At 51.5% G+C, this 26,416-nt stretch overlaps 1 protein-coding gene across 1 annotated transcript in view; it reads left to right on the top strand.

Moving 5' to 3' along the window:
* Positions 1-3,933: 3,933 nt before the first annotated feature.
* The window catches only part of LOC140732476 (uncharacterized), a 30,259-nt gene continuing 7,776 nt past the window's right edge, over positions 3,934-26,416 (top strand). Inside the window, exons 1-2 of the mRNA XM_073055187.1 lie at positions 3,934-4,172; positions 4,841-4,925. Of these exons, the coding sequence (XP_072911288.1) occupies positions 4,091-4,172; positions 4,841-4,925 (167 nt within the window). The 5' untranslated portion in view covers positions 3,934-4,090. The remainder of the gene's footprint in view (positions 4,173-4,840; positions 4,926-26,416) is intronic.

Genomic DNA, 26,416 nt, shown 5'->3' with positions numbered 1-26,416 from the left:
ATCTACTGAAGACCAACACTACATATGTACTGAATGTCTTCTTAACCACCCTGTCAGCTTGCATGGCAACTTTGAGAAAGCTATGGTCATGGACCCCCAAAATCCCTCTCCCCCCACACTGCTAAGAATCCTGACATTCACTGTGCATTCTGCATTCAAATTGGAGAAGAAATTTACTAGAGCCCTGGCGGGTAAAGAGATGAAAAACTGAAGGGTAGTGAATGATGTACATTTTTTAAAGAAGGATGGCAAAGAGAAACATGGGAACTGTGGACCTCCAGTCTACATCTGGAGAGGATTCTGAGGAAAAGATACATGTAACATCTGGAAATTGGTTGGGGGTAGCTTTGTGTATAGTAGATCATGTTTATGAACTTGATTAAGCTTTTTAAATAAAGCATCCAAAGAGTGAAAGATATCGTTGTATGGATTTCAGTGAGGCCTTTGATGAGGTTCCACTTGGCAGACAGCTCTGGAAGGTTAGATCACAAGGTTATCAGGTATTTCCTTGTAAACGGGACAATCCATCAGTATTTCCATAATTAGTCATCCTCTAGAATTTGATCTTGTAATTGTGTCCTCCAAGAAACAGAAAGCAGCCTCATTTGTTCCTACCTGCCTGTCATACCATCTGTCAGGTCACTGGAGCAGGGATCCAATCACAGACCCAGTACTGTGCACAACGGTATTAATTCAGTAACAAATCCCAAGGTGCAAACCAAGTCAGAGATCAAAACATCCAGAGAAATCCAAAAAACAGAATCAGGAAACAGACAGCGTCGATATTCAGACAGAGGAATATAGATATAAATGCTGGAAAGGCTCACAGGCACAATCTAGCAACAAGCAGGTGAAAACACAGGACTGAAATACACTGAGCAATAAACAGAGAGGCAGATGATAGGTGGAGCACAATGAGACACAGGTGGCAGCAATACAGGTAATAATGAGAGACGGAGTACTCAGTGATACAGGGGCCGGAGTAGAGCAGGAGCACATGGCAATACAAAACCACAGACTGACGGCTAAGAGGAAACACACAAAAAGACAGGGTTCAACTGGAGGTACTGACACAATCTGCTATGCACCTCCTTTTTTCTATTAACCAGGGCCTCAATATCTCTTGAAAACCAATTTTCCTGACACAGGTTATCTTTACCTTTTATTCTGACATACACACAAGCTTTGTACTCAAAATTTCATTTTTGAACTCCTGCCACTTACCAAGTACACCTTTGCCAGAAAACAGCCTGTCCCAATTCACGATTGCCAAATCCTTTATAATACTATCAAACTTGGCCTTTCTCCAATTTCAACTCTCAACCTGCAGGCCCTTTGCGTGTTTACTTTGAAACGAATGGCATTGTGCTCACTGGATGCGGAGTGTTCCCCAACACAAACTTCTGTCACCTGTCCTGTCTCCGTCCCTAAAAGCAGATCCAGTATCACACACTCTCTCTTTGGGATGCCTACGTACTGATTAAGGAAACTTTCCTGAACACATTTGAGAAACTCTAGCTTCACACACAAGATGCTGGAGGAACTCAGCAGGCCAGGCAGCATCTATGGAAAAGAGTCCACTCGACGTTTCCAGTCGAAACCCTTCAGCTGGACGCCGAGTGCTGCCTGGCCTGCTGAGCTCCTGCAGCATTTTATGTTTGTTGCTCTGAGTCTGCAGATTTTCTCTTGGTTGACAAACTCTATCCCATCTATTCCTTTTACAGTATGGGATTCCCAGTCATGTGGAAAGTTAAAATCACCTACTGTAACAACTTTGTTCCTTGCAACGGTCTGCTATCTGTCTACAAATTTATTCCAAAAGATCCTGATCTCATTGAGAGATTTAATGGGAACTGTTCAGGCAGGTGGGGGGGGGGGGGGGGGGGACAGTATATGGAACAAGTTATCAGAGGAAATGGTCGGGGCAGGTACATTAACAACATTGAAAAGACACTTGGTAGGTAAATAGAAAAGGTTGAGATAGGGCTGGTTTAAATGGGAATCTTGGTGGGCCGAAAGACAATTTTCCGTGCTGTTTCACTAATCTTTCCCCGTGAGCCTTCCTTCCCTCCCACTGCTCCTCTTCTCTGTACACCCCTCTTCTCCGACTCCCCCTTCTCTGTACACCCCTCTCCTCCGACTCCCCCTTCTCTGTACACCCCTCTCCTCCGACTCCCCCTTCTCTGTACACCCCTCTTCTCCGACTCCCCCTTCTCTGTACACCCCTCTCCTCCGACTCCCCCTTCTCTGTACACCCCTCTTCTCCGACTCCCCCTTCTCTGTACACCCCCCTTCTCCGACTCCCCCTTCTCTGTACACCCCTCTCCTCCGACTCCCCCCTTCTCCGACTCCCCCTTCTCTGTACACCCCTCTCCTCCGACTCCCCCTTCTCTGTACACCCCTCTCCTCCGACTCCCCCCTTCTCCGACTCCCCCTTCTCTGTACACCCCTCTTCTCCGACTCCCCCTTCTCTGTACACCCCTCTCCTCCGACTCCCCCTTCTCTGTACACCCCTCTTCTCCGACTCCCCCTTCTCTGTACACCCCCCTTCTCCGACTCCCCCTTCTCTGTACACCCCTCTCCTCCGACTCCCCCTTCTCTGTACACCCCCTTCTCTGTACACCCCTCTCCTCCGACTCCCCCTTCTCTGTACACCCCTCTCCTCCGACTCCCCCTTCTCTGTACACCCCTCTCCGACTCCCCCTTCTCTGTACACCCCTCTCCGACTCCCCCTTCTCCGACTCCCCCTTCTCTGTACACCCCTCTCCTCCGACTCCCCCTTCTCTGTACACCCCTCTCCTCCGACTCCCCCCTTCTCCGACTCCCCCTTCTCTGTACACCCCTCTCCTCCGACTCCCCCTTCTCTGTACACCCCTCTTCTCCGACTCCCCCTTCTCTGTACACCCCTCTTCTCCGACTCCCCCTTCTCTGTACACCCCTCTCCTCCGACTCCCCCTTCTCTGTACACCCCTCTTCTCCGACTCCCCCTTCTCTGTACACCCCTCTTCTCCGACTCCCCCTTCTCTGTACACCCCTCTCCTCCGACTCCCCCTTCTCTGTACACCCCTCTTCTCCGACTCCCCCTTATCTGTACACCCCCCTTCTCCGACTCCCCCTTCTCTGTACACCCCTCTTCTCCGACTCCCCCTTCTCTGTACACCCCTCTTCTCCGACTCCCCCTTATCTGTACACCCCCCTTCTCCGACTCCCCCTTCTCTGTACACCCCTCTCCTCCGACTCCCCCTTCTCTGTACACCCCTCTTCTCCGACTCCCCCTTATCTGTACACCCCCCTTCTCCGACTCCCCCTTCTCTGTACACCCCTCTTCTCCGACTCCCCCTTCTCCGACTCCCCCTTCTCTGTACACCCCTCTTCTCCGACTCCCCCTTCTCTGTACACCCCTCTTCTCCGACTCCCCCTTCTCTGTACACCCCTCTCCTCCGACTCCCCCTTCTCTGTACACCCCTCTTCTCCGACTCCCCCTTATCTGTACACCCCCCTTCTCCGACTCCCCCTTCTCTGTACACCCCTCTTCTCCGACTCCCCCTTCTCCGACTCCCCCTTCTCTGTACACCCCTCTTCTCCGACTCCCCCTTCTCCGACTCCCCCTTCTCTGTACACCCCTCTTCTCCGACTCCCCCTTCTCCGACTCCCCCTTCTCTGTACACCCCTCTCCTCCGACTCCCCCTTCTCTGTACACCCCTCTTCTCCGACTCCCCCTTCTCCGACTCCCCCTTCTCTGTACACCCCTCTTCTCCGACTCCCCCTTCTCTGTACACCCCTCTTCTCCGACTCCCCCTTCTCTGTACACCCCTCTCCTCCGACTCCCCCTTCTCTGTACACCCCTCTTCTCCGACTCCCCCTTCTCTGTACACCCCTCTTCTCCGACTCCCCCTTCTCCTGGCCCCCCTGCTCCGCCTCCGCCTCACTCTCCGTCTCGCTTTCTTCCCCTTTGTCCTTCTCCGGACTGTTTCCTCGCTCGGCGGCGGCACCGCTGCTGTCGGCCGCCCGCCCGCCCGCTCTCAGCCCACGGTCCGGCCGCCGATAACCGGCCATAGGGGGACGGGGCCGCGAGGCTCGGTGAGCGGCCATGGGCATCAGCCGCCTGTCGGAGCTGATCCGGGAGCAGGCGGCCGAGGCGGTCACCAACAAAACCATCCACGCGTATGAGGGTGAGTGAGGGGTGGCAGCGTGGCCGGGCGACAGAGCGATTGGGGAGGGGTGGATAGAGAAAGCGAGAGGGAAAGAGGGGGCGGATGGTGAAGGAGAGGGAGAGGAGGAGTGAGTGACAGTCGAATGGGGGGAGGAGGGAGAAAGAAAAGGAGGTCCAGAGGGATGAGGAAGAGAAAGGGGAGGGTAAAGAATGGGGAGAGGGGAAGGAGGGAGATAGAGGAGAGAAGGTGAGGGAGGAAAGAAAGCAACAGCTAGAGGAGGAGGGACAGAAGGGAGAAAGGGATGAGGGGGAAGAGAACGAGTTTGTTGGTGAAGAGGTGTAGAGGAGGACAGGGACGGGGTAGGGGAGAGGAAGGCAAGGAGAGGTGGTAGGAAGGAAGAGAAGAGGGAGGAGTGAGGAATAAGAGGAGGGAGGTAGGAGGCAAGGGAGGAGAGAGAAGGGGAAGGGTAACATGAGAAAGGAGGGGCTGAGAGATACGAGGAGGAAGGGAGAGGAGAGGGAGGTGGTGAAGGCAGAGACCCCTCCCTGTTGTGCCAGCTCTCGGGTCTGTGAGCGTGTGATGGGGCGGGGGGAGGTGTTGGGCACATCTCCCTTTCTCCACAGACCCTGTGTTCTCCGCAATCTAGTCAGTCCGGGAGCCGCTGACGGGTTGTGATTGTTCCCCAGGGCGTGTGATGGCGCTGGACGCTGCCGTTGTGATGAATCAGTTCCGTATGGCCCGGCCCAACAAGCGCTACCTGCATCATCTCAGGTGGGTGTCCGGAGCAGAACTCAAACACCCCCACCTCTCCTCCAACCCCTCCACCCTCCCTTCCCCTACTTCATGGAGGGAGCTTCACTTCGCTCAACCCCAAAAGCATGTGATGGGACGGTGTGGAGGGAGATTCACTCTGTGACTGACCCCGGGAGTGTGTGATGGGACAGTGTGGAGGGAGTTTCACTCTGTGTCTGACCCCGGGAGTGTGTGATGGGACGGTGTGGAGGGAGTTTCACTCTGTGTCTGACCCCGGGAGTGTGTGATGGGACAGTGTGGATGGAGTTTCACTCTGTGTCTGACCCCGGGAGTGTGTGATGGGACGGTGTGGAGGGTGCTTCACTCTGTCTGACCCCGGGAGTGTGTGATGGGACAGTGTGGAGGGTGCTTCACTCTGTGTCTGACCCAGGAGTGTGTGATGGGACAGTGTGGAGGGAGTTTCACTCTGTGTCTGACCCCGGGAGTGTGTGATGGGACGGTGTGGAGGGTGCTTCACTCTGTCTGACCCGGGAGTGTGTGATGGGACGGTGTGGAGGGAGTTTCACTCTGTTTCTGACCCCGGGAGTGTGTGATGGGACAGTGTGGAGGGAGTTTCACTCTGTGTCTGACCCTGGGAGTGTGTGATGGGACTGTGTGGAGGGAGTTTCACTCTGTTTCTGACCCCGGGAGTGTGTGATGGGACAGTGTGGAGGGAGTTTCATGGGAGTGTGTGATGCGACAGTGTGGAGGGTGCTTCACTCTGTCTGACCCGGGAGTGTGTGATGGGACAGTGTGGAGGGTGCTTCACTCTGTATCTGACCCAGGAGTGTGTGATGGGACGGTGCGGAGTGAGTTTCACTCTGTGTCTGACCCCGGGAGTGTGTGATGGGACAGTGTGGAGGGAGTTTCACTCGGTGTCTGACCCCGGGAGTGTGTGATGGGACAGTGTGGAGGGAGTTTCACTCGGTGTCTGACCCCGGGAGTGTGTGATGGGATAGTGTGGAGGGAGTTTCACTCGGTGTCTGACCCCGGGAGTGTGTGATGGGACAGTGTGGAGGGAGTTTCACTCGGTGTCTGACCCCGGGAGTGTGTGATGGGACAGTGTGGAGGGAGTTTCACTCTGTGTCTGACCCCGGGAGTGTGTGATGGGACGGTGTGGAGGGTGCTTCACTCTGTCTGACCCGGGAGTGTGTGATGGGACGGTGTGGAGGAAGTTTCACTCTGTGTCTGACCCCGGGAGTGTGTGATGGGACAGTGTGGAGGGAGTTTCACTCTGTGTCTGACCCCGGGAGTGTGTGATGGGACAGTGTGGAGGGTGCTTCACTCTGTCTGACCCGGGAGTGTGTGATGGGACAGTGTGGAGGGAGTTTCACTCTGTGTCTGACCCCGGGAGTGTGTGATGGGACGGTGTGGAGGGTGCTTCACTCTGTCTGACCCGGGAGTGTGTGATGGGACGGTGTGGAGGAAGTTTCACTCTGTGTCTGACCCCGGGAGTGTGTGATGGGACAGTGTGGAGGGAGTTTCACTCTGTGTCTGACCCCGGGAGTGTGTGATGGGACAGTGTGGAGGGTGCTTCACTCTGTCTGACCCGGGAGTGTGTGATGGGACGGTGTGGAGGGAGTTTCACTCTGTGTCTGACCCCGGGAGTGTGTGATGGGACAGTGTGGAGGGAGTTTCATGGGAGTGTGTGATGGGACAGTGTGGAGGGAGTTTCACTCTGTGTCTGACCCCGGGAGTGTGTGATGGGACGGTGTGGAGGGAGTTTCATGGGAGTGTGTGATGGGACAGTGTGTACCAGGGATTAATGAGAGGATGGTGTGTACCAGGGTTGTGTGACAGAACTGTTAAAAAAAAATCACCCCTTGTAATAATGATCAGAGAGGGACAGAGAGAATCTGTATTGCCAACAAGTAACTTTTATTGTTTCAACTAAAAAGTACGTGGGTTCACAAACTATCTACCTGTGTGCACCCTACTAGAACCCCTGACTCTCCATGAACAGTCAATGAGGAGAAAAGTTATTACCCAGGAAAGGAGTCTCTGTGTCCAGGCGTTCCTCATGGTCCTGATCTCCACGTGTCCGTGGAGTCTCCTTATCCGCGATGGTTGGTCTCTGGCTGCTGGAGAGTTATCACCTCTGTGTATTTGGAGCTCCTGACTCTTATACTGTTCCTCATCAATTGATCTCCATCCGATTGGCTCAAGGTCACCTGACCTACCTGGGTCACTGTACAGGACTACGACCAATGTTGTTCCATGGTTCCGTGTATTTGTGCCTTTACACTCTGACTGGTCCACTGGTTAACTGAGGCGACCCAGGCAGAGTCTAACGAGATTCAGATTGATGCTTTGATAGCTCTGGCTATCAATAGCCACTCATCTGAGGATGGTCTCAGGTCCAGCAGATCATCGTGAAGATCCTTGTGACCACAATCGGTTACTCCGATTAGTCCACAAAAAGGGGGACACAAAGATACCTGGCTTGTCTGCTTCCCCTACCCTTGGTCAGACCGTCGTTTCTTCTGGCCAACATCTCCCTCCTCTTGATCTAAAGATATTTATCTCAGGATCATTATCCTCCTCTCATTCAGTTGACTGCCCATAGGACTCCCATGGAACCCTAGTTGGAGTGTAACACTTACACTCTATTAAAAAAATTACCGTTTACTAACTAAATTCACCCACTTTATACTGACATTCATCTCTGCTGTTTCATGAAAGCACTGTTCTTGATTTTTTTCCATTATTTCAGCCTTCCAATGTTCTCAGTTGATATACATTGAGCAAGACAATTATCAGGGTACATTTACAACTCGGGGTAAAAGAGAGGCGAGACTGTGCAGGCGCGTGACGTCATCCAGTAGAGTGCAAAATGTTTAAAAAGAAGACCGTCATATCCAGCGGGCAGCGGAGTGAGAGGCAGCAGAGTGGTAGGGCTGTGGCTCAACGGGCAGGAACAAGGCCAGGTAGGTTTAGCTGTGTTAATTGCAGAAAGGAAGTAGTATGTGTGTGAGGACAGTTTTCTGTGCTCGGTGTCAGATGTGAGAGGTCCTGGAATCTCTCAGCCATATCTGCACCCGGTGTGTCAAGCTGCAGCTCCTAAAGGACCAAGTTAGACAGACAGACATACTTTATTGATCCCGAGGGAAATTGGGTTTCGTTACAGTCGCACCAACCAAGAATAGTGTAGAAATATAGCAGTATAAAACCATAAATAATTAAATAATAATAAGTAAATTATTCCAAGTGGAAATAAGTCCAGGACCAGCCTATTGGCTCAGGGTGTCTGACACTCCGAGGGAGAAGTTGTAAAGTTTGATGTCCACAGGCAGGAATGACTTCCTATGATGCTCAGTGTTGTATCTCGGTGGAATGAGTCTCTGGCTGAACGTACTCCTGTGCCTAACCAGTACATTACAGAGTGGATGGGAGACATTGTCCAAGATGGCATGCCACTTGGACAACATCCTCTTTTCAGACACCACTGTCAGAGAGTCCAGTTCCACCCCCACAACGTCACTGGCCTTACGAATGAGTTTGTTGATTCTGTTGGTGTCTGCTACCCTCAGCCTGATGCCCCAGCACACAACAGCAAACATGATAGCACTGGCCACCACAGCCTCGTAGAACATCCTCAGCATCGTCCAGCAGATGTTAAAGGACCTCAGTCTCCTCAGGAAGTAGAGACGGCTCCGACCCTTCTTGTAGACAGCCTCAGTGTTCTTTGACCAGTCCAGTTTATTGTCAGTTCGTATCCCCAGGTATTTGTAATCCTCCACCATGTCTACACTGACCCCTTGCATGGAAACAGGGGTCACCGCTGCCTTAGCCCTCCTCAGGTCCACCACCAGCTTTTTCACATTAAGCTGCAGATGATTCTGCTCACACCATGTGACAAAGTTTCCCACCGTAGCCCTGTACTCCACCTCATCTCCCTTGCTGATGCATCCAACTATGGCAGAGTCATCAGAAAACTTTTGAAGATGGCAAGACACTGTGCAGTAGTTGAAGTCCGAGGTGTAGATGGTGAAGAGAAAGGGAGACAGGACAGTCCCCTGTGGAGCCCCAGAGCTGCTGACCACTCTGTCTGACACACAGTGTTGCAAGCGCATGTACTGTGGTCTGCCAGTCAGGTAATCAATAATCTATGACACCAGGGAAGCATCCACCTGCATCACTGTCAGCTTCTCACCCAGCAGAGCAGGGCGGATGGTGTTGAACACACTGAAGAAGTCAAAAAACGTGATCCTCATAGTGCTCGCCGACTTGTCCAGGTGGGCGTAGACACGGTTCAGCAGGTAGACGATGACATCCTCAACTCCTAGTCGGGGCTGGTAGGCGAACTGGAGGAGGTCTAAGTGTGGCCTAACCAAAGGCCGGGGCTGCTCTAGAACAAGTCTCTCCAGGGTCTTCATGATGTGGGAGGTCAATGCCACCGGTCTGTAGTCATTGGAGCCACTGGGGCGTGGCGTCTTCGGTACAGGGATGAAGCAGGACATCTTCCACAGCACAGGAACCCTCTGGAGACTCAAGCTCAGGTTAAAGACATGGTGAAGTACTCCACATAGCTGGGGGGCACAGCTCGAACTGGAGATGCAGCTCGATGACCTTCGCCTAGTCAGAGAGAGAACAAGGAGGTGATAGAGAGGAGTTATAGGCAGGTGGTCACACCGGGGCCACGGGAGGCAGACAGGTGGGTCACAGTCAGGAGGGGGAAGGGGAAGAGTCAGGTACTAGAGAGAACTCCTGTGGCTGTACCCCTTGACAATAAGTACTCCTGTTTGAGTACTGTTGGAGGGGACAGCCTACCTGGGGGAAGCAACAGTGGCCGTGCCTCTGGCACAGAGTCTGGCCCTGTGGCTCAGAAGGGAAGGGAAAGGAAGAGGAAGGCAGTAGTGATAGGGGACTCTATAGTTAGGGGGTGTTGTGATGGAAAATAACTGGTTCTTTGAGTCTCAACAGTAGAGGCCTGGACACACACAGTTTTAATAAGAAGAAATTTCTTTACAAGGGGAAGTCGGGTCAACACAAGCAACTACAATACACAGGAAGCGGTGTGGGGACAGGGTACGGTTACGCATACAAAGAACAAGGGAAAAGCACTACGACAGCTATCCCCCTTGACCTTGGATAGCTGCGGCCCCCTTACCAGGACAAACGATAGACCTTCCCAAACATAAATCAATGCACTTACCTTCAATGAGGTGGTCTGTAAGAGAGGGCTAGCCAAGGGCGGCCTGCTAAAGGACACTTAGCCACCCCTGCAGCGTGCGAGAGGGTGTCAGAGTGTGGATTTTTCCTTGAGCAGGCCGTTCATTCATTCAATTAAGCCTGATGCCTGGGGGTGGTGGGGTATATGGAACAGCCACGAGATCCCCTCCTCAGCCACCCAGGTCTGGGCTTTGGTCCCAGCAAAGTGTGAGCCCTGATTGGATTGTACCTCCCATGGGACCCCATAGAGAGAGGAGAGGTGCTGTAATCCTCTGATGGTGTCGTTCTGGTCGGCCTGCTCACAGGGCACCGCCACCAGGACACCCAAGTATGTGTCCACCATCATGAGGACATACTGCTTCTTATTCTGTCGCGGGAGTGGTCCAATATAGTCAATTTGTCATACCTGACCCGCTCCCGTGCCGCGACGAATGTGGCCCGGTGGCCCTATCGGCCAGTCCCGTGGCTTGACTAGCTGGCAGATGGGGCAGTTATCTACAGAGGTTTTACATTGATCGAGTGTCAAGGCGACACCGAATTGTTCAGCCCAGCGCCGTGTGCCATCGGCCCCCAAGTGGCCACCTTTGCGGTGTGCCCACGCAGCTAGTGCACTGGGGTCGGTGTGCCCACGCAGCTAGTGCACTGGGGTCTGTGTGCCCACGCAGCTAGTGCACTGGGGTCTGTGTGCCCACGCAGCTAGTGCACTGGGGTCGGTGTGCCCACGCAGCTCGTGCACTGGGGTCTGTGTGCCCACGCAGCTAGTGCACTGGGGTCTGTGTGCCCACGCAGCTAGTGCACTGGGGTCTGTGTGCCCACGCAGCTAGTGCACTGGGGTCTGTGTGCCCACGCAGCTCGTGCACTGGGGTCGGTGTGCCCACGCAGCTCGTGCACTGGGGTCGGTGTGCCCACGCAGCTCGTGCACTGGGGTCTGTGTGCCCACGCAGCTAGTGCACTGGGATCGGTGTGCCCACGCAGCTCGTGCACTGGGGTCGGTGTGCCCACGCAGCTCGTGCACTGGGGTCTGTGTGCCCACGCAGCTAGTGCACTGGGGTCTGTGTGCCCACGCAGCTAGTGCACTGGGGTCTGTGTGCCCACGCAGCTAGTGCACTGGGGTCGGTGTGCCCACGCAGCTCGTGCACTGGGGTCTGTGTGCCCACGCAGCTAGTGCACTGGGGTTGGTGTGCCCACGCAGCTAGTGCACTGGGGTCTGTGTGCCCACGCAGCTAGTGCACTGGGGTCTGTGTGCCCACGCAGCTAGTGCACTGGGGTCTGTGTGCCCACGCAGCTAGTGCACTGGGGTCTGTGTGCCCACGCAGCTAGTGCACTGGGGTCTGTGTGCCCACGCAGCTAGTGCACTGGGGTCTGTGTGCCCACGCAGCTAGTGCACTGGGGTCTGTGTGCCCACGCAGCTAGTGCACTGGGGTCTGTGTGCCCACGCAGCTAGTGCACTGGGGTCTGTGTGCCCACGCAGCTAGTGCACTGGGGTCTGTGTGCCCACGCAGCTAGTGCACTGGGGTCGGTGTGCCCACGCAGCTAGTGCACTGGGGTCGGTGTGCCCACGCAGCTAGTGCACTGGGGTCGGTGTGCCCACGCAGCTCGTGCACTGGGGTCTGTGTGCCCACGCAGCTAGTGCACTGGGGTCGGTGTGCCCACGCAGCTAGTGCACTGGGGTCGGTGTGCCCACGCAGCTAGTGCACTGGGGTCTGTGTGCCCACGCAGCTAGTGCACTGGGGTCTGTGTGCCCACGCAGCTAGTGCACTGGGGTCGGTGTGCCCACGCAGCTAGTGCACTGGGGTCGGTGTGCCCACGCAGCTAGTGCACTGGGGTCGGTGTGCCCACGCAGCTCGTGCACTGGGGTCTGTGTGCCCACGCAGCTAGTGCACTGGGGTCGGTGTGCCCACGCAGCTAGTGCACTGGGGTCGGTGTGCCCACGCAGCTAGTGCACTGGGGTCTGTGTGCCCACGCAGCTAGTGCACTGGGGTCTGTGTGCCCACGCAGCTAGTGCACTGGGGTCTGTGTCAGGGGTGGAAGTGGTGGCAGATGATATTTGGGCAGCCTGGTCCATAGCAGCGTTAAACGTTGCCTCTTCATTATCTTTCCGAGTTTGGGCATCCACATGGTGGACAGAAATTTTTCTGTGGGTAGCCTGGTCCCAAATGAAACGCCAGTGGTGCTGTCCCCAGAGGGGACGTCCGTGTATTTCCCACCGGGCCAGCCACACTGCAATGCCGTTAGCTACTGCCCAGGAGTCAGTATAGATGTGCACTGGTCCGGTAGCATTTTGGAGGGTGAGGGTTACTGCCGCCAGCTCGGCAAGTTGACTGGAACCCCCCTCTCCCTCGGTGGTTAAAATTCTACCCGTGGCGGGATGAAGTGCTGCCGCTTTCCAAAATTGTTTACCCCCTTTCCAGCGGCTGGAGCCGTCTGTGAGCCAGGCACGCAGTTTGTTATTGGGGTCGAAGGAATCGAAGGGTTGACCCCAACATGCTAGGGAGGGTTGTACCTCGGGGATATCCGGGGCAGGGTCCTGGGACTGGGGGAAAGCCATGACTTGTTCATGGAGGCGGCTGACCCCTTCAGGACTGGGCTCAGCCCGCTCCGCAATGTACCACTTCCACTTGACAATGGAGGACCTCTGGCTGGGCACGGCCCTCCTTGTGGGTAGAATCGGGGGACTTGACCCATCGCATTATGGGGAGATGGGGGCGAAGGACGACAGGGTCGGTGCCTGTTTGGTGTTCTGTGGCGAGGAGCGCCAGGTAGCAGGCCTCGAAGGGGCTGTAGCGCACTGCCGCTTCAGGTAGGGACTTAGTCCAGAAACCGAGGGGGACTCTACGCCCTGGGGTCTTCTGCCAGAGGCTCCACTCAGCGACCGTCTCGCTCGCTGAGACCTGTAACTCAAAAGGCAGACCCGCCTGGCGGGAAGAAAGTGGCATGGCTTGTTCCACCGCTAGTTTCGCCGTATCAAAGGCAGCCTGTTCCGCTGGCCCCCAGAGAAATGTGGATTTTTTCCCTGGAGATCCTATAGAGCGGCCGGAGAAGCAGGGTCAAGTGGGGTACATGCTACCGCCAATAGCCCAGGAGCCCCACGAATCTCTGTGCATCAGTTTTATTCGAGGGGACGGCAAAATTAAAAATTTTATTTTTAGGGGCATCGGGTATGCTTCTGTCCCCGGAGTTCCATTGTACTCCAAGGGAAATGACACCCTGGCTGGGGCCCTGTATCTTTTCCATATTAATGGCCCAGCCCCGTCCCCTGAGGGATTCGATTCGCATGTGAAGGGCCTTTGACACAATGGTCTCAGAAGGGCCTTGGAGAAGGATATCGTCTATATAATGGGCAATCGAAATCTCCGGTGGGAATTGGATGTTGTGTAAATCGCGGGAGACAAGGCCATGGCAGATACTGGGGCTATGAATGTAGCCTTGGGGCAGGCGACTAAATGTGTATTGTCTGCTATCTCAAGTAAAGGCAAACTGGTCTTGGCTATCTGAGTTCAGGGGAATCGAGAAAAATGCATTCGCTAAATCGACAACAGCGTACCAGGGTTTATGGGGACGGCCTGCGATGTCTTTAATAAGGGTGACAATGTCAGGTACAGCGGCGGTGAGGGGGTGCAGCCTTGTTCAATTGCCTATAATCAACGGTCATCTGCCAGGAGCCGTTCCTCTTACGGACGGGCCAAATGGGGCTATTGAAAGGCAAGGCAGCGGTTCTAATAATTCCCTCCCGTAACAGGGCTTGAATGGAGACTGCGATTTCTTGGGCCCCCCCCCCCCCCCCCCGGCACTCTGTATTGACTGTTACAGATGATCTTGGAGAGAGGGGGAATAACAATTGGCTCCCACTTAGCCGCCCCGACGACAATAGTGGCTCGCGCGATGCCGAAGGTGAACTTGCCCGTTTGTTTCAAGTGATTGTCACTTTAAAACATTGATCCCGAGGATACATTCCGGGGAGGAGGCAATAAGGACTTGTACACGTCTGGTTGCCTATGGCTAGGCGAAGGGTGACCTCCCCAGCTGGTAACAGGGAGCCTCCCACTCCCTCTATCTGCATGTCCGTACCCCTCCATAAGGCAGGATTGCCTGGGATAATCGTGTGCTGGGCGCCTGTGTCGACAAGCGCCATCCACCTCTGTGTGTTTCCCTTTCTCCAATGTACTGTGACAGGTATATGTGGCCTCAGGTCCCCCGGGCGGGAAAGGGCGAGAGAGCAAATGTGCTGGGGGCCCTGGCCTTCATCCTATGGGAGGGGGGAAGAGGGCTGCCATGCCGGGGGTGAGGCACTTTGCTGGTGGAGGTGGGACATTTCCTGCCTGACGAGCTGTCTGAGTTCTGCTTCGAGGGCCTTCGAGACAGTTTCAGTTAAGGGAGGCGCGGAGGGTAGCTCGGTGTGGGTGGTCTTTTTGAAACTAGTCTTCCCCCTGCAATGCTCCTTCCACAGGGCATATAGGTTGGGGGTGGGGATGCCATCTATCTGGTTACGATCCACCCCTGCACGCAGCAGGTCCGTGTACAGCTGCCTGCGTGTATATCTGAGAGGGATAGTGTCTAGGGCCCTTGTCTCGGTCTTCCGGACCTGCGTAGGTGCCCCCTCTGCATATATTCTAATCCCTCCAGGAGGGTGATGGCATCCCGTACGGTCCTACCGCTAGCTGGTGCCATGAGGGGCAGGATTACCGACTTCAGATCGGGGCACGTGGTAGTGACCAAGTATCCCGCTAAGGCATCGGTCACTCGTGTTTTCAAGGAAGCTACGGTCGCAGGCACCTTGATAGATGCCGTTGACCAGTGCCCATTCCCTGATAACCCAGGTGCCCTCACTAACCGTACCCCATTGCGGGCGCCCGTGTAGATCCCACTCCAGAAGTGTGGGATAGCGAGCTCGTACCGCGGTCACTACCCGATCCCACAGGGTTGTGCCGTTGTGGATTTCTGCTTGTGGCGCCCGCAGCACATTGTTTATGCTCTGCTGGTCAGAGAGACTTCCCAGGGCGCTTGCCTCCTGATGGGAGAGGCTGAGGTTGGGCCCCCCCTCGTCCCACAGCCGGAGCAGCCAGGCCACGAGGTGCTTGCCTGGTCATTGGTGGTAGCAATCCGCCAACTGGGTCAGCTCCTTGGGGGAGAAGTCCCGTGTCTCCGTGGTCTCGGAGTGACTAGGGGAAGGTCCGGCCGTCTCCCCCTCGTTCCCTTCCTCCCTGCGGTGAACCTGGGACCGCGTGGTGACGGGTCGGGCATGTTGGAGCTCGGGTGAGAAGGGGGAAGGGTGGTTGTGGGACCTTGGTTCCTCGGGCACCCCCTCGTCGTCACTATCCAGCCAGATGTCCCCATCCCCCAGCCATGCGTCCAGCTTGTCGCCACACTGGACCAGGGCTCGAATCTTTAATGGGTCTGGCTGCCAGCCAGACCGACGGGCTGCCCCGGCCTGCTGAAGTTTTATGAGGCGACAGGCAAGTTCAGTTCCCCTAACTTCAAGGTCATTGGCTCGGGCCTGGGCAGCCTGTGCTGTTTCCTTCAGCGTGCAACATCGCTGACTGAGGTCTTCAATTTCCCTGTCCTTCTGACCACACAAGTGCTGCAGGTGATCAGTAATGCTAACCTGGCGTCTCAGCAGGGACGCAAACAACCCTTTGACTCCCCTTGGCTTTGGGGAACCCCGATTCCTTCAGGAGGGAGACCACATGATGGCCCAGCTTCTCTCCACGGGGCTCTAACTGCTCAGACCAGTCCACTGGTTTTCCGTGGTCTGCCAGCATGCTGGCCAGACTCTCAAATCCCTCCCTTTCATCAGCCCACCCGGGGATCTTATCCTGGGTGCCTGCACTGGCTTTCTTCCCCTTATTCCAGAACATTATCCCCTGTGCTTGTGTCCAGCCAAAACCTATGAGACCCTGCTCTGCAGAGCCAAATGTTGTGATGGAAAATAACTGGTTCTTTGAGTCTCAACAGTAGAGGCCTGGACACACACAGTTTTAATAATAAGGAATTTATTTACAAGGGGAAGTCGGGTCAACACAAGCAACTACAATACACAGGAAGTGGTGTGGGGATAGGGTACGGTTACACAGACAAAGAACAAGGGAAAAGCACTACGACAGCTATCCCCCTTGACCTTGGATAGCTGCGGCTCCCTTACCAGGACAAACGATAGACCTTCCCAAACATAAATCAATGCACTTACCTTCAATGTGGTGGTCTGTAAGAGAGAGAGAGCCAAGGGCAAGTCTCACCTTTTAAAGCATGGGGCTGGGTGAGATAATCCAATGAAGGTGACCAATAATTTAGGTGTGCATTGATTAGTTGGGAGGGACCAAATGTTGATTGGCATGTGGTGTGTCCTCCGACCAGCCAGGTGGCAGTGCGTCTGTCACGTGGCCGGTATCTCTGGATACAGGGGGTCAGACAGGTGATGCTGTGGACGCAGGAAAGAAACTCAGATGGTAGTTTGCATCCCAGGTGCCAGGCTTCAGGATGTTTCAGATCGCATCCAGGATATTCTGCAGTGGGAGGGAGAACAGCCAGAGGTCATGGTACATATTGGTACCAATGATGTAGGTAGTAAAAGGGAGGAGGTCCTGAAAAAAGACTACAGGGAGTTAGGAAGGAAGCTGAGAATCAGGACCATAAAGGTAGTAATCTCAGGATTACTGCCTGTGTCTTGCAACAGTGAGAATAAGAATACAATGGGGTGGAGGACAAATACATGGCTGAGGGATTGGAGCAGGGGGCAGGGATTCAGATTTTTGGATCATTGGGACCCCTTTTGGGGCAGGTGTGATCTGTACAAAAAGAAGTTTCACTTGAATCCCAGGGGGACCAATATTCTGGCAGGGAAGTTTGCTAAGGCTACTGGGGAGAGCTTAAACTAGAATTGTTGGGGGGTGGGAACCGAACTGAAGAGACTGGGGAAGAGGAGGTTGGTTCACAAATAGAGAAAGGTTGGAGACAGTGTGTGAGGGAGGATAGGCAGGTGATAGAGAAGGGATGTGCTCAGACCGAAGGTTTGAGATGTGACTATTTTAACGCAAGCAGTATTGTGAACAAAGCGGATTAGCTTAGATCATGGATCAGTACTTGGAGATATGATGTGGTGGCCATTACAGAGACTTGGATGGCTCAGGGACAGGATTGGTTACTTCAAGTGCCGGGTTTTAGATGTTTCAGAAAGGACAGAGGTGGGGGCATGGCACTGTTGATCAGAGTTAGTGTCACGTCTGCAGAAAAGGTGGACGCCATGGAGGGATTGTCTACGGAGTCTCTGTGGGTGGAGGTTAGGAACAGGAAGGGGTCAATAACTTTACTGGGTGTTTTTTATAGGCCGCTCAATAGTAACAGGAATATTGAGGAGCATATAGGGAAACAGATCCTGGAAATGTGTAATCATAACAGATTTGTCGTGATGGGAGATTTTAATTTCCCAAATATCGATTGGCATCTCCCTAGAGCAAGGGGTTTAGATGGGGTGGAGTTTGTTAGGTGTGTTCAGGAAGGTTTCTTGACACAATACGTAGATAAGCCTACAAGAGGAGAGGCTGTACTTGATCTGGTATTGGGAAATGAACCTGGTCAGGTGTCAGATCTCTCAGTGGGAGAGCATCTTGGAGACAGTGATCATAATTCTATCTCCATTACGATAGCATTGGAGAGAGATAGGAACAGACAAGCTAGGGAAATGTTTAATTGGCGTAAGGGGAATTATGAGGCTATCAGGCAGGAATTCGGAAGCTTAAATTGGGAACAGATGTTCTCAGGGAAAAGTACAGAAGAAATGTGGCAAATGTTCAGGGGATATTTGTGTGGAGTTCTGCACAGTTACGTTCCAATGAGACGGGGAAGTTATGGTAGGGTACAGGAACCATAGTGTACAAAGGCTGTAATAAATCTAGTCAAGAAAAGCTTACAAAAGGTTCAGAGAGCTAGGTAATGTTAGAGATCTAGAAGATTATAAGGAGCTTAAAAAGGAAATTAGGAGAGCTTAAAAAGGAAATTAGGAGAGCCAGAAGAGGCCGTGAGAAGGCATAGAAATCGTGCAGAGGAGATTTACATGGATGTTGCCTGGATTTTGGATAGGTACATAGAGTTTAGAAAAAATGGAGGGCTATAGGTAAGCCTAGTAATTTCTTAGGTAGAGACATGTTCGGCACAACTTTGAGGGCTGAAGGGCCCGTATTGTGCTGTAGGTTTTCTATGTTTCTATTAAATTAGTATTACAGCAGCATGTGATACTATTCTCACCCATGGATGTGTTGAATATTTGTCCCCCAATTCCAAAACTTACTATAAGAGCCTGGGTCACTCAATATTTCATTTGCCTCACCGACATGTGTTTTAATAACTTTATTTAGTGTGCTTAGTCCATTGATGGATTATCTCCCTCACCTCCTCCACAACACGTGCCCAGTCTGCAGTCAAGTGGGGAACTGATGGCAACTCAGTAACAACGTAATCCCACAGATGTTCATCTGTATCAGTGCATTGGATCTCGAAGTTCTCCTTCATTACTGTGTCTGCTGCCGGCTGAGGCAAAGTTCATCCCCCAGTGGTCAGATCTGAAGTCACATTCCCTCTGGTGACATTGTGACCTTCCAAAGGGCCTTGCTTTCATCCTCTGCTATAACTTGGGGCTGCTGTTGCTCTGTCCCACCAATGCATATTGCAGGAAAGACTGATTACTCACAGGCAAAGTAGACAATGAGCAATTTTCATAAGTACTGAAACCACAATTACTTTACAAAATACATTATTCTCTTCATGTTGAATTAAACCTGTGACACACAAGGGTAATATCTGCTCTTTCAGTTTATATCTTAAATTATTTTAAGTCCATAAATCCTGGTCAGGTGTCAGGTCTCTCAGTGGGAGAGGATTTTGGAGATAGTGATCACAATTCTATCTCCTTTACCATAGCATTGGAGAGGGCTAGGAATAGACAAGTTAGGGAAATGTTTAATTGGAATAAGGGGAAATATGAGGCTATCAGGCAGGAACTTGGAAACAGATGTTCTCGGAAATGTATGGAAGAAATGTGGCAAATGTTCTGGGGATATTTGCGTGGGGTTCTGCATAGGTACGTTCCAATGAGACAGGGAAAGGATGGTAGGGTACAGGAACCATGGTGTACAAAGGCTGTTGAAAATTTAGTCAAGAAGAAAAGAAGAGCTTATGAAAGGTTCAAAAAACTAGGTAATGGTAGAGATCTAGAAGATTATAAGGCTGGCAGGAAGGAGCTTAAGAATGAAATTAGGAGAGCCAGAAGGGACCATGAGAAGGCCTTGGCAGACAGGATTAAGGAAACCCCAAGGCCTTCTACAAGTATGTGAAGAGCAAAAGGATAAGACTTCAGAGAATAGGACCACTCAAGTGTGACAGTGGAAAAGTGTGTATGGAACGGGAGGAGATGGCAGAGGTACTTAATGAATACTTTGCTTCAGTATTCACTATGGAAAAGGATCTTGGTGATTGTAGGGATGACTTGCAGTGGACTGAAAAGCTTGAGCATATAGATATTAACAAAGAGGATGTGCTGGAGCTTTTAGAAAGCATCGTTGGATAAGTCGCTGGGACCCGACAAGGTGTACCCCAGGCTACTGTGGGAGGTGAGGGAGGAGATTGCTGAGCCTCTAGTGATGATCTTTGCATCATCAATGAGGACAGGAGAGGTTCCAGAGGATTTGAGGGTTGCGGATGTTGTTCCCTTATTCAAGAAAGGGAGTAGAGATAGTCCAGGAAATTATAGACCAGTGAGTTGTACTTCAGTGGTTGGTAAGTTAATGGAGAAGATCCTGAGAGGCAGGATCTTTGAGCATTTGGAGAGGCATAATATGATTAGGAATAATCAACATGGCTTTGTCAAAGGCAAGTCGTGCCTTATGAGCCTGATTGAATTTTTTGAGGATGTGATGAAGGTCGAGCTGTAGATGTAGTGCATCTGGATTTTAGCAAGGCATTTGATAAGGTACCCCATGCAAGGCTTACTAAGAAAGTAAGGAGGTATGGGATCCAAGGGAACATTGCTTTGTGGATCCAGAACTGGCTTGCCCACAGAAGGCAAAGAGTGGTTGTAGACGGGTCATATTCTGCATGGAGGTCAGTGACCAGTGATGTGCCTCAGGGATCTGTTCTGGGACCCCTAGTTTTTGTGATTTTTATAAATGACCTGGATGAGGAAGTGGAGGGATAGTTTAGTAAATTTGCTGATGACACAAAGGGTGGAGGTGTTGTGGACAGTGTGGAGGGCTGTCAGAAGTTACAGCGGGACATTAATAGGATGCAAAACTGGGCTGAGAAGTGCCAGATGGAGTTCAACCCCGATAAGTGTGAGGTGATTCATTTTGGTAGATCAAAATGATGTAAGAATATAGCATTAATGTCAAAACTCTTGACAGTATGGAGGATCAGAGGAATCTTGGGGTCTAAGTCCATAGGACACTCAAAGCTGCTACACTGGTTGACTCTGTGGTTAAGATGGCATACGGTGCATTGGCCTTCATCAATCATGGGATTGAGTTTAGGAGCTGAGAGATAATGTTGCAGCTATATTGGACCCTGGTCAGACCTCACTTGGAGTCGTCATCATCGTTAGGTCGCATCTGGAATTTCCAGTTGGCGGACGATTTCCCTCCACACCACACTGACGTATTGGGAAATCGTACTGGGCAGGTTACAGCAATGATTTGCCATTGCCTTCAGCCGGGTGAGTTTAAAGAGATCACCCCCTCCTGCAGTGGATGTCCAGGACGTCTAAGTGCCTTGTCGTGCTCTTAGCGCTCCACAAACGCCTGCTGGCCTGCCTTCTTGACCGTTGGACCATTAATCAGTCTCCTCGGCTCCATCTGCCAGGACCAGACTTCACATGCTGGGATAGTCAGATCCCCACCTCACCTCACCGAGGGTCGAAGACCTGTCGGATACCCTCACCTGGTTTGGCCCATCTGCCGAGAGCCCCAGGTGAATGCTGAGCGCCCGGTGGGGACCAAAGGTGGACGAGCTGCCCTGAAAAAGGGCACAGTAAGCCCCCCACCAGAGGTGCTACTTCTCCCTAGATCCCACTTGGAGTACTGTGCTCAGTTCTAGTCATCTCACTACAGGAAGCATGTGGAAACCATAGAAAGGGTGCAGAGGAGATTTACAAGGATGTTGCCTGGATTGGGGAGCATGTCTTATGAGAATAGTCAGCCTTTTCTCCTTGGAGCGATGGAGGATGAGAGGTGACCTGTTAGAGGTGCATAAGATGATGAGAGGCATTGATCGTATGGATAGTCAGAGGCTTTTTCCCAGGGCTGAAATGGCTAGCATGAGAGGGCATAGCTTTAAGGTGCTTGGAAGTAGGTACAGAGGAGATGTCGGGTAAGTTTTTTACGCAGAGAGTGGTGAGTGCATGAAATGGGCTGGCAGTGGTGGAGATGGAAATGATAGGGTCTTTTAAGAGGCTCCTGGATGGATACATGGGGCGTAGAAAAACAGGGCTATGGGTAAGCCTAGGTAGTTCTAAGATAAGGACATGTTTGGCACAGCTTTGTGGGCTGCAGGGCCTGTGTTGTGCTGTAGGTTTTCTATGTTTCTATTTTCTGTTTGTTTTTCTAGACCAGGGGTGTCAAACTCATTTTAGGTCACGGGCCGGATTGAGCAAAATGCAGCTTCATGCGGGCCGGATCAGTTGGACGCGTGCGAACGCAGCTTTCGTTGCCTCCGTTTTTTCAGCCTGCTCTCATGTGTCTCAGTCTCTGCTATAACTACAAAGTGTTTCACTTTACAAATTCCATTTCTTATGAAGAAGACTGCTGAATAAACACTAAAAACCCTGAAAACCTGGTACCTGAATAAACTCAGCATTAGACATATCATACGCCATAGGCGCTTCGATTACTGGGGACAGCTTTAATAGTAATTAGATATTATCTCGCGGGCCAAAGATAATTCCACCACGGGCCGGATTTGGCCCGCGGGCCTTGAGTTTGACATATATGTTCTAGACCATCCAATTGGACTTCCATTTGTCTTTGGACTCAAAGTATCCATTTTTCCTCACCCTATCTCATTTTGGGATAAGAGAGGCAAGCGCTGGCATATTTTCCTTTTCCTTTGATTTTTTTTTGATAAACTTCCCTGGCTCTCAAGATGAAGGAACTGAAAGTCACCCTCTTGATAGGACCGGTCCCATCTTCTTAAAACAGTTGTTTCATCCTGAAGCCTCCCAAATTGGAGCTATTTGATGATGGGACCAATTGTTACGTGCTGACGGTGGTAACACATACTGAGGAAAATCAGTAGAGCGTGGGAATAGGAGAAACAAAACCCTCCATAAACGCAATATTACACTCACACGTCCTACTTGTGAATATCCTGTGAATCCGCTTCGGATAATTTGACCTTGTATCTCCCAATTTGGTGTTGATGGTGGTTCAGGATCCTCCAGTGTCCCATAAAAAGGTAACGGCGGCCTCTGACCCTACCACTTACTAGAGGTCTTGTGGTTTCATCCCGCCTTGTGTCACAAACCCATGTTGGTGAGGCCTGACACCATCGTTAAAGCTCAGGATGGTGATGTCTCCACCATGTTTCTGGCCCCTCCAAGGGCAAACCGCATTGCTCTGCTCTTTCTCGTCTCAGGTTTGAACATACTCTCTAAATGTGCCCCTCTTGACCACAGTTAGAGCATTTGATTGCTCCACCTTCAGCTCTCCCTGTTCCATTTCCTCTGCTCTTCCTTGCCCCTTGATAGCATGTAGGGTGGCCCTCGGGGTGGGTACCCAACTCTCATTTCTCAGGGGAGTTGCCTGACTTTTAACAGGCATCACCTTCACATTAGAGGGCTATAGAGGGTCTTTGTGTCTCCTTTTCCCATGCTCTACCCATTTTCCTCAGTACCCATACATCAGTATGTGTGCATTCAGAGGGATCAAACATTTCCAGCGCCTTTTTAGATTCATCGGTACAGTGAGACACCAGTATCCTCAACCATGTATTTGAGGCCTCTGGTCCTAAATAATTCCACTCTAATGCTGTTCCGTACACCTCTTGGAATACAGTCCACAATCAGTGGGATGTTACCTCTCCTCTAGCGTGGAGACCCAGTAGACACGCTAGCCTCTCCTCTTGGCTAGTGTGTCTACTGGGTCCCCTCTGTTAACAGTCATCTTTGTGTTCTTCAGTTGCTCGCCTGTTCCCTCACCGTGCCGTTGTATACCTGGCAACGCTCAGTAGATGCAACCACATCAGAATCAATTTCCTTTCCTCAGAGTCAGTTGGGCCATGTGTTACTGTCTGATGATAGGTGCTTGGAAAAGCTCTCGAGGATTGTCTCCGAGCACACACGACACGCTGCCCTTAGCAATATCTTGAAGCTGCTGTGCCCCAAACGGTGTGGTGTGTGTTATATTCTGATTTTGATTTGCTCCCCCCTCTCTGATGGTAACTAGGGGTGCCAATCGGTAGCACTGGCTCTGTTGGTATGGTGTCGGAGGGAGTTACTCGGGAAATGGTGCTTCGTAATTATCGTAACCATACCTAGTGGGTTCATCTGCTAAATCATGCCAATCGATTTCTCCATATTCACCTTCATTCCCTTTTTCAGATCCTAAAGCACATATTATTCCTCGCTGTGCCACAAGTTGGCCCTGCAGCTTTTGAATCTGCTTTAAACACTTTGCATGATCTCCAGTGTTACTCATCCTTTCCTGTGCTGATTTCTGAATCGTATTTACAGCGGTCTTTAAATCACTGCACTGTTTCCTTAATCCTTCCACTTCATCCTTCATCAGTGCGGCTGCTTCCTCTTGCTTACATTTTTCTGTAAGTAATTCCCCACACTTCAACTGAAACTGGTTCATATACATCAAGTGCATTCCTCTCTGACCCTGTAAGTCAGTAGCCCTTTCTCTAAAGGTTTCTACCTCCTTTTGGAGCCTTTTCTGTCCTCTCTCGCTCGGCATCTGCGTTATGCCAACATTGGTTTTCCGTTTCTAATCTGTGCCGTTCTGCCTTAGCATTTTGTCATAATTGAACTGAATTGACTTTATTTCTTACATCCTTCACATACACGAGGAGTAAAAAGCTTTACGTTACGTCTCCGTCTGAATGTGCAATGTGTAATTTATAATAATTTAAAATAAATAGTATGTACAGCAGGACAGTCAATATAATGTAGAAATACAATTGTATCAGCGTGAGTTAATCAGTCTGATGGCCTGGTGGAAGAAGCTGTCCCGGACTGTTGATCCTGGCTTTAATGCTGCGGTACTGTTTCCTGGATGGTAGCAGCTGGAACAGTTTGTGGTTGGAGTGACTCCGGTCCCCAATGATCCTTCGAGCCCTTTTTACACACCCGTCTCTGTAAATGTCCTGAATAGTGGGAAGTTCACATCTACAGATGCGCTGGGCTGTCTGCACCACTCTCTGCAGAGTCCTGCGATTGAGGGAAGTACAGTTCCCATACCAGGCAGTGATGCAGCCAGTCAGGATGCTCTCAATCATGCCCCTATAGAAAATTCTTAGAATTTGTGGGACCCATACCAAACTTCTTCAAATATCTAAGGTGAAAGAGGTGCTGTTGTGCCTTTTTCACCACACAGCCGGTATGTACAGACCACATGAGATCCTCGGTGATGTTTATGCCAAGGAATTTAAAGAAGTTCACTTTCTCAGCCCCAGATCCATTGATGTCAATAGGGGTTAGCCTGCCTCCATTCCTCCTGTAGTCCATAACCAGCTCCTTTGTTGTTTTTGTGACATTGAGGGAGAGGTTGTTTTCTTGACACCACTGTGTCAGGGTGATGGCTTCTTCCCTGTAGGCCACCTCGTTATTATTTGAGATTAGGCCAATCAATGTAGTATTGTCAGTAATTTTAATTAGGAGATTGGAGTTGTGGGTGGCGACACAGTCATGGGTATACAGGGAGTAAAGGAGGGGTTCTTAGGACACAGCCCTGAGGGGCAGAGGTGAGGGAGTCTACTCTTACCACCTGCCGGTGATCTGACAGCAAGTCCAGGATCCAGCTACACAAGGCAGGGTGAAGGCCGAGGTCTCTGAGCTTCTTGTCAGACCTGGAGGGAATTATGGTGTTGAATGCTGAATTGTAGTCCTCCCTCATCCTTCTTCTCCAGATGTGTAAGGATGATGTTTAGAGCTGTGACTATTGTGTCATCTGTTGATCAGTTGTGTCAGTAGGTGAATTGTAGGGGGTTCAGTTTGGGTGGTAACAAGCTGTAGATGTAATCCTTAACCAGCCTCTCAAAACATTTGCTTATTATTGAGGTGAGTGCGACAGGACGCCAGTCGTTCAGACATGTTAGTTACAGGGACAATGGTGGATGTTTTGAAGCAGGAGGGCACTCTACACTGGGAGAGGGAGAGATTAAGAATGTTTGTAAACACACCTGCCAGTTGTGCCATGCACATCCTGAGTACCCACCCTGGGATGCCGTCCGGTCCCGCAGCCTTGCGACTGTCCACTCATTGGAAACACCTGCACACTTCAGCTTCAGAGATGCCCAAGATGCAGGTCTCATCAGCGGCTCTCCTCGGGGGCAGTGATGGTGACATCGAACTGAGAGTAAAAAAGATTCAGCTAATCTGGGAGAGAGGCATCGATGTTGGAAACTCCACTGCGTTAAGCTTTGAAGTCTGCGATGGTGTGCAGACTTTGCCATAAGCTGCATGTGTAGTTGGTGGAGAGTTGTGTCTGGATGTTGTCCCTGTATTGTTGTTTCGCTGCCTTGATGATTGTACGGATTGTAGCTGGAATTCTATCAAATCCTCAGTTAAACAGTCAACTGATGCTGTTTTTTGTAATTGTTTGAACTTCCTGCCAGTCAAGAAAAGCTTACAAAAGGTTCAGAGAGCTAGGTAATGTTAGAGATCTAGAAGATTATAAGGCTAACAAGAAGGAGCTTAAAAAGGAAATTAGGAGAGCCAGAAGGGGCCACGAGAAGGCCTTGGCAGGTAGTATTAAGGAAAACCCCAAGGCATTCTACAAGTCTGTGAAGAGCAAGAGGATAAGACATGAAAGAACAGGACATATCAAGTGTGACAATGGGAAAGTGTGTATGGAACCAGAAGAAATAGCAGAGGTACTTAATGAATACTTTAATTCAGTATTCACTATGGAAAAGGATCTTGCTGACTGTAGTGATGACTTGCAGCAGACTGAAAAGCTTCAGCATGTAGATATTAACAAAGAGGATGTGCTGGAGCTTTTGGAAAGCATCAAGTTGGATAAGTCACTGGGACCGGATGAGATGTACCACAGGCTACTTTGGGAGGTGAGGGAGGAGATTGCTGAGCCTCTAGTGATGAT

The sequence above is a fragment of the Hemitrygon akajei genome, chromosome 8 (genome assembly GCF_048418815.1).
Source record: "Hemitrygon akajei chromosome 8, sHemAka1.3, whole genome shotgun sequence".
Lineage (NCBI taxonomy): Eukaryota > Metazoa > Chordata > Chondrichthyes > Myliobatiformes > Dasyatidae > Hemitrygon > Hemitrygon akajei.
The sequence above is the reverse complement of the archived record's forward strand: the minus strand, read 5'-3'. Positions and strand labels throughout refer to the sequence as shown.